Source organism: Myotis brandtii, unplaced genomic scaffold (genome assembly GCF_000412655.1).
Source record: "Myotis brandtii unplaced genomic scaffold, ASM41265v1 scaffold139, whole genome shotgun sequence".
In the NCBI taxonomy this organism is placed as follows: Eukaryota; Metazoa; Chordata; class Mammalia; order Chiroptera; family Vespertilionidae; genus Myotis; species Myotis brandtii.
In genome coordinates, this window is record NW_005354965.1 from 211422 (window position 1) to 219960 (window position 8539).

The 8539-nt window shown below is 59.7% G+C and overlaps 1 protein-coding gene across 1 annotated transcript in view; it reads right to left on the reverse strand.

Annotated features, from left to right (window-relative positions):
- TIAM1 (T-cell lymphoma invasion and metastasis 1) overlaps window positions 1–8539 on the reverse strand; it is a 92589-nt gene that overhangs the window by 48909 nt on the left and 35141 nt on the right. Inside the window, exons 6-9 of the mRNA XM_014535194.1 lie at window positions 7055–7197; window positions 6647–6751; window positions 2763–2844; window positions 580–666 (exon numbers count right to left, since the gene is read on the reverse strand). Of these exons, the coding sequence (XP_014390680.1) occupies window positions 580–666; window positions 2763–2844; window positions 6647–6751; window positions 7055–7197 (417 nt within the window). The remainder of the gene's footprint in view (window positions 1–579; window positions 667–2762; window positions 2845–6646; window positions 6752–7054; window positions 7198–8539) is intronic.

The window sequence follows — 8539 nt, forward strand, 5'->3', positions numbered from 1 at the left end:
TTTTTTTTTTTTTTATTCTGGGATTTATTTACCTTCTATAATTGAAACTTTGTTGCCGCTCCAGCTCCGAGGCCACAGCCTGCTGAAAGCAGGTATCTGGGGTTTGTTTAGCTTCTATAATTGCAACTTTGTTGCTTAGAGTGGAGCTCAGAGCCCCTTGGCAGCAGGGAGGAAGGTTGGCTTCCTCCATCACTGGAGCAAGCAAGCCTCCTGCTGGCTTCAGCTGCATGGTTGCCGGCCGCCATCTTTGTTGGCCGTTAATTTGCATATCTCGCTGATTAGCCAATGGGAAGCGTAGCAGAGGTATGGTTAATTTCAATCTTTGTCTATTATTAGATAGGATTTTTTAAATCTGAGATTATGACATTCCTGACACACCTGAGTGTGTGGAATATCATCCATATTCCCTGGGTTTTCAATGACACATATTCACACACTCGTTACAGAGAATTTGGGCAGATCTTTCTCACTCACCAACTAGAGGAAACCCAGAGGAAATTTAGGAGAGACAGACAGGCAGACAGGGAGACAGGCAGACAGGGAGGCGGGGAAACAGACAGGCAGAACACAGAGACCCACCTTTCTTGGCCGCCAGCCCCGTGTCCCTCACGCTGCTCACGTAGAGCCTCCGGACGCCGTCCTCCTCCACAGAGGAGAGGGAGAAGCCTGGGAGCAGAGACAGCGGGTCACCTGGGCGCCGAGCGCATGCGGGCTGGTCTGTCGGGGCTCCTGCGTGCGGTTTGGAGCCTCGGCGTTTCCCGCTCACCGTTCACGGAGCAGGAAAGTGCGTGTTCAGGTAACAGACGTCACTACCCACCAACACTAACCTCCCGGCCTCGCTCTGCACGCGGCTGCCAACTCCACTGGAGGCCAGGGTGTCGGTCCCGCCTGGCACGGCCACCCCCCGACCGCCACCCTCAGCCTCCTCCTCAGCACAGTCCTCGCTCCCCTCGGCTGGGTCTCACCCTCAGTGCGTCTCATCCCCGGAGGTCACAGGTGTGCACGCGACCCCACGTGCCGCCCGTGGACACTGCTCTCATTAAAACTCTGCAAAGAGCGTCCAGCAGCCACTCCCTCCAAATCCAACCTCACACGAACCCGGCTGGTCTCACACTCCACGTGAGCCTTCCCGTGGCCGGGGTCCTGAGCTCAGAGCCACTAGTGGCCAGTCCTGGGCGTGGCTGACCCGTCAGGAAAAAGGGCAGAACACGCCCCAAAACACTGCGTGCTGAGGGGCCTGGGGCTCCCAGTCCTGGCCACCTCCATGCTCATGTACATCCTCCCTGGCCAATGGGAGCCCAGGACACGCGCTTTCCCTCGGGTAGAACTGCAAAGGGGACCGCGTGGAACTAAGGCCACCGTGACGTGGACACAGCTCCAGCTCTGGGGGGGAACAACCGTCAGGCAGCGACCTGGCTGAGGGCCGGGCAGAGCACAGCGGCTCACACAACAGCCAAGTGACAAAACAGAACTGACGCGGGCCGGGCCCGGAGCGTCCCCGAGAGGGCGGGGCCGAGTCATAACCAGCATGTTTTGTTTTGTTCGCAGGTCCTGGAAACAGCGCCCACGCGGGCCACACAACCCACGGCCCCGCCCACGCGGGTATCGGGTGCCTCAGATGGAGAACGAGGATGTTCCAACGACCTCACTTTTAAAAAACACATGTTTTTATGGATTTGAGAGAGAAAGGGAGAGAGAGAGAAACATCGATCGGCTGCCTCCTGCACACCCCCTACTGGGGTTCCAGCCTGCAACCCGGGCCTGTGCCCTTGACCGGAATCGAGCGGTGACCTCTCGGTGCCTTTCAACCAACTGACCGCACCAGCCAGGGCGCAAAGATGTCATTTCATCCTCTTATCCTGAACTCCATTCTTACAGCAACTTCTAGCTTCCAGGTTATTTCTGTGTGGGGGGTGGGGGGCGGGGGGAGTGTCAAGAAGTCCCCCTCAAATAAAACTAATTTTATCTGCGAGTCAAACTAACCCAGGTGTCCCTGCCTGCCCCTCAGAGCAGAGCACGTCTCTCTCATCTGCTAGACCCCGTGCGGACGTCCTGGATGAATCACCCTCGTGGCCGCGCCCACACCCCGTGAGTGGGCCCTCGCCGTGCGGCGGCGAGTGTGAGGGTCGCCTCGGGGACCCCCCGGAACCTCAAGTTCCTCTGACCTGACCTGTGGGGGGAGGGGGTACTGCATGCTTTGCGGCGAGGAAGACGAACTCTCCTCAGGATCGGGGTGCATCCTAACAGAGCTATCCACTCCCAACACAGCCAGGTCCCTGCAGCAACAGCGCGCCCGGGGTTACGGCTGTGGGATGGGCAGCACGTGTCCTGGCCGCACGCGGAGATTCCTGTTTGTTTGTTGTTGTTGTCAATCCGCCCCCACCCGAGGGCATTTTCCATTGATTATTAGGGAGAGTGGAAGGGAGAGGGAGAGACAGAGAGAAACATCGATGTGAGAGAGACACATCGACTGGCTGCCTCCTGCACGCGCCCCAACCAGGCCAGGCCGGGGAGGAGCCTGCACCCGAGGTACGTGCCCTTGACCGGAATCGAACCCGGGACCCTGGGTCCACAGGCCGACGCTCTATCCACTGAGCCACACCGGCCAGGGCAGAGATTCCTCCTTTTCCTTGTGTGGCTGCCTTGCGGAGCCCAGAACCCAGACGGGCTGTGGCCTGACCCGGCCCCCAGGCATTTTACCCACGTTCACCGGGGAAGGGCTCCCACGAGGGAGTCACCGAAGACCGCGGGGATGCACGCACCGTAGCTGTCCCCGGCCGCGTCCGACTTCTCCACCTGCAGGCTCCGCGTGGCCTTGGGGCAGATCTCGATCTCCTGGTACAGCTGGAACGACAGGGGCCGTCAGGCCGTTAGCGATGGCGGTGCGGGGCTGCCTCACTTTGTAAATCTTTCTCCTGGCCACACCCGGGCGCGCTGAGCCCCTCCCACACCCAGGCGGCGACCGTCGCTCGCATGCCCGCCCTGAGCTGCGTTCCCATCAGAAACCCGCACGGGGAGCAATGACCCCTCGGGAGCCGCTGGGCGGGAGCGGGCATGGCAGGGCGCACGCCCCGGGGACAGAGCTGTGGCTCCAATGCCGAGCGCCGGCACCTCCCCACGTGACTGCCCAAGTCCCTCAGTAGGAACGAGTGAGCTCAGTAAACATCTAACAACGTGAAAGACCAGGGAGAGGCACCAGTCCTGCCGTGGGGTACGGAGACGGGAGGTCCCGGTGCTTCCGGTCCCTTCCCTGCACGTGCGAACCTGCCCCGAAGTTCATGGCAGGACAGACAGGTGGACGAATTACAGCACGAAACAGACAACAATTATACAGGGTGTCCCCCAAAGTGCACACCCCGCACAGCTGTGGAGGCCGCGCTGACTGAAACACACGGCACTCAGAACTGACCACGGCTGTCACGGCGCGGGCACGTGCTTGGGGGACACCCTGTCCACGTGGGGACACCCTCCTTCAGCCCCCGGATGACACCACCGAGACCCAGGAAACGCAGCGTGAACCTGAATCAGCTCTGCAGGGAGAGGGGAGCGGAGCTCACACGTCAGAAGCTTCTCCCGTGTCTGTCAATCATCGCACGGACAGTCACTCAAAGTTCTGCCCTCACCCTTGGTCTTCACTCACTCCCAGGTTCCTCGGGGCCCCCTTTCACAGCGGAGGGAGCACCCCTGCAGGACGGGGCCCCTTTCACAGCGGAGAGAGCACCCCTGCAGGACGGGGCCCCTTTCACAGCGGAGAGAGCACCCCTGCAGGACGGGGCCCCTTTCACAGCGGAGAGAGCACCCCTGCAGGACGGGGCCCCTTTCACAGCGGAGAGAGCACCCCTGCAGGACGGGGCCCCTTTCACAGCGGAGAGAGCACCCCTGCAGGACGGGGCCCCTTTCACAGCGGAGAGAGCACCCCTGCAGGACGGGGCCCCTTTCACAGCGGAGAGAGCACCCCTGCAGGACGGGGCCCCTTTCACAGCGGAGAGAGCACCCCTGCAGGACGGGGCCCCTTTCACAGCGGAGAGAGCACCCCTGCAGGACGGGGCCCCTTTCACAGCGGAGAGAGCACCCCTGCAGGACGGGGCCCCTTTCACAGCGGAGAGAGCACCCCTGCAGGACGGGGCCCCTTTCACAGCGGAGAGAGCACCCCTGCAGGACGGGGCCCCTTTAACAGTGAAGGGAGCACGCCTGCAGGATGGGGCCCTTTAATAGCGGAGGGAGCACCCCTGCAGGACGGGGGCCCTTTCACAGTGGAGGGAGCACCCCTGCAGGTGCGCAGGCCCACGGCCATGTCCACAATCCATGACAAAATCTCCGAACAAATCCATGTGCCAGAAGCTCAGAGAACGCGGCCAGTGGGGGTGGAAGAGGGCGCGGGGGATGATGGTGTTGGAAAAAAACAACAATAAAGTAACGGCGTTTCTAGATGCCAGTCGGCTGTGCAGGGCACTGAGCAGCAGCCTCAGGGCCGTCTCGGACAGCACGGTCACTCGTTTGGAAAGGACCGGATTCCGGCGAGGAGGGACGCCCGTTCCTCTCCGCCCTCTTTGTGGGGCACCTGACAGGCGGCGAGTGGAGAGCTGGGGGGAGGAACTGAACGCACAGCCGCTCGCTGGACACCCTAATTCAACGCACCTTCCCCCAAATGCAGTGTGAAGGGCACACCTCGATGGGGTTTTATTGTGATACAGATAAATTCTGAAATTCGAAAAAAATCTGTTATGATACTAATCTTCAGCTCAAAAACATGGTCACCAAAACTATAAATACCAAATATACGAAGTTTACGGCGCACTTCGTCACACCACTGAACGCCCACAAAAGGCTGGGCCTTCACCTTACTCTGGGCCTCGAGCCCGCTCTGCCCCTAGGGGGCAGCGTGTCGCCGTCGTTCCAATCACGGTTTTCCCACGGCCCAGTGGGCACCGTCCTGTCCCTCCCTGGTGGCCTCCTGCTTGGTACCTGGTTTGAGCCTGTGGGTACGTTTATCTCAGACGATTCGTTTAGGGCAGTGGTTCTCAACCTTCTGGCCCTTTAAATACAGCTCCTCATGTTGTGACCCAACCATAAGATTATTCTCGTTGCTACTTCATGACTGTAATGTTGCTACTGTTACGAATCGTAATGTAAATATCTGATGTGCAGGATGGTCTTAGGCGGCCCCTGTGAAAGGGTCGTTCGACCGCCAAAGGGGTCGCAACCCACAGGTTGAGAACCACTGGTTTAGAAGGACACAGGCCCGAGCCCCACTTCCTTAGACTAAACTCAGCGCAATCAAAAGCCCCGATAAACACAGGAACCACCCAGCAGGGCTGCTCCGCGGCCGCACCCACGGGCCGAACGCACTCGGCTGGCGACGGGCAGGAAGCGTGAGTTTCGGGCGTTAAGCGGGCGTCCACAGCGCTGACTGCACAGAACCCCACTCACTGCCGGCCACGCGCGTCCCCTCTCCCAGAGGGAGGCCCGGCTCCGGCTCTCGGCTCTGCTCTCCGAGGTGACCCACCCCCCCCCACGGGGACGCATCGCCAGGCGCACGTCCATGACCGCAGCCGTGGCCCCAGGAACGACTGACCAGAGGGGAGCGCAAACTCCAGGGCGGGGCCCCGGCTCCCACATTCCTCTCCTGGGACTGACCGCACCACGTGGCCACCAAGAAGGAAGCGTCAGTGCTGTTACCGTGACAACGTTCCCTGAGCACCTACTGTGTGAACCGTCACTTCCACTCTGACGGAACCCTAGAATAGCGTCCCCTCGTGTTCCTGCCAACGCCACCTCATTAGAGCCGAGAGAGACCCGGGTGTGGGAAAGACTGGGACAAAGAAACGCAGACACAGGTGACGGCCAGGATTGTCTAAACGTCACCACGAGGGGCTGGGACACAGGTGACGGCCGGATTGTCTAAACGTCACCACGAGGGGCTGGGACACAGGTGACGGCCGGATTGTCTAAACGTCACCACGAGAGGCTGGGACACAGGTGACGGCCGGATTTGTCTAAACGTCACCACGAGAGGCTGGGACACAGAAGTAAGCAGTGGCTCTTTCCCTCGACAGGATGCGGCTATGGGTTCCAGCGCGCAGGGAGAGTCACACAGAAATGGAGTCAGAGCCAGCGGGTCTGTCGCCAACTGAAAACCTCGCCTGGCGGGCTACAGGGAGAGCGGATCGCGTCCCCGCGGCTCTGGGCCGGCTGCGCCAGGGCACAGGCTCCCTGCATAGATGGGGGGGCACTGCACCCCGGGGAGAGGCTGGGACCCGCAGGGCCGTCCCAGGAGCCGCACTCCAAGTAAGCGGCAGCTCTTTCCCGCGACAGGACGCGGCCGTGGGTTCCAGCGCGCGGGGAGAGTCACACAGAAATGGAGTCAGAGCCAGCGGGCCTCAGTCGCCAACTGAAAACCTCGCCTGGCGGGCTACAGGGAGAGCGGATCGCGTCCCCGCGGCTCTGGGCCGGCTGCGCCAGGGCACAGGCTCCCTGCATAGATGGGGGGGCACTGCACCCCGGGGAGAGGCTGGGACCCGCAGGGCCGTCCCAGGAGCCGCACTCCATTCAGGTCAGAACCCGCTCCCCCTCCCCAGCCACCACCCGCACGGGCGCCCCTGGGATTTACGCCCCTGCAAGGAGGGCCCGGATGGCGGCGGCCTACCAGCTCGTACACGTCCTCCTCGGGCTGCGGCACGTAGACCTGCAGTCTGTTCTCCACGAGGAACCTCAGCCGCAGGTAGTGGGCAGCCGGGTCCAGCTGGTGCGTCTGCGCGGACGAAGGAGAAGGAGAGATGTTCAGTGGGAAAAGGGGGCGCGTTCCCCGGGACACGGCGTCCAGTCCCGGGATAAGTGTCCACCGTCCCAGAGGCTTTGCACCTACACCCGAACTTCAGCGCCTTCTCACTGAACACAGGCCGCGCCCCGTGGGCACCTGGCGATGCACTCGGCCGACCTGAGCCAGGTCAGCCTTTAACTCGGGATTTGCAACAAAACCCATCAGACCAGAGGCCACGCACGGGAAGGGGCACCGGCAACGCCTTCAACAGTAAAGACAAGTTTAAAGACCCACCGTCAGAGCAACGAGGCCGCAACATAATTCCACACACACAGAGGCAGCGGAGGGGAGTGTGGGGAAAGCCTGACGCAGGGACAGCGAGGGAGGCTGCGCCCGGCACGTGGGTTTCACACGAGGGGGCGGGACCATGTCAGCAGCTCATCTACAAGCGAGTCCCAGTGAGGACGACGCTCGGATTTTGGTGATTTACAGAGTCCCACGCGAGCTCCCAGCGTGCGGCTTCGGAAACACGCGGGACGACTCGCCCAGAGGAACAATCGGGAAAAGCCGGGGATTCGGCTCCCAGGCCTCCTCCGGGCCCAGACCAGCCGGCGGGCTTCCTGTGTCTAAAAACTCATCTTCGGACGAAGGTTGCAGAAAAAGCAAGAGCGGCGACATGGTTTCATACACAACCCGCATGTGCATTCAAGATGGGGGGCCAGCCCGTGTGGCTCAGGGGTTGAGGGTCGACCTAAGAACCAGGAGGTGACGGTTCGATTCCTGGTCAGGGCACTCATGTGCATTCGAGAAGATGGGGGGCCGGCCCGCGTGGCTCAGGGGTCGAGGGTTGACCTAAGAACCAGGAGGTGACGGTTCGATTCCCGGTCAGGGCACAGGCCCAGGCTGAGGGCTCAATCCCCAGTGGGGGGCGTGCAGGAGGCAGCCGATCCATGATTCTTTCTCATCACTGATGTTTCTCTCTCTCTCTCTCTCTCTCTCTCCCTTCCTCTCTGAAATCGACACAAGTATTTTTTTTTTAAAAAAAGTAGAAGGGAAAAGAGAGGACAGTGCTCTTCAGCACACAGTGCATCGTGGGCAGGAAATGCTTCAATGGACTCATTTTTTAAAAACATCCTTATATTTTGGAGACTCATCCCAAGTGCACGGTAGATAAAGAGACTCATTTTTTTAAAAACATCCTTATACAGTGGGGCCTTGACTTACGAGTTTAATTCGTTCCAAGACCGAGCTCGTTAAGGAGCTCGTTAACTCAAATTACTCTATCACCTCAATGCAAAAAATCGGCCAAGAGACAGCTGGTATCTCAAAAAACTCGTTAGTCGGGACACTTGTAAGTCAAGGCCCCACTGTATTTTGGAGACTCATCCCAAGTGCACGGTAGATAAAGATAACAGCCTGGGATTTGCTTCCAGAATAACCCAGAGCTGGGGGTGGGAGTGAGTAAAGGAAACAGAATTTGATCATTACAGACCCCAGTGACGGGGACCCCAGCGTTCATGACATCAGTCTCTGCTTCTATAGACGTGTAAAGTTTTCACAAATAAAGGGCTCTTCCCCCCAAAAGCTCTGCTGATGACAGTTATTTCCACCTGTGTGAAGTTCATCTTCCACGTGTTTATACTCTTTTTACTTCTCCTGCCCTCCCCCCCCAATAAGTTTTTAAGGCCAAACTAAGAACATCCCGACAGTTTCCGTAACGGTCACGAATCACAGGGAAAAACTCTCAGGTGTGCAGACACCGTGAACCACCACGTGCGA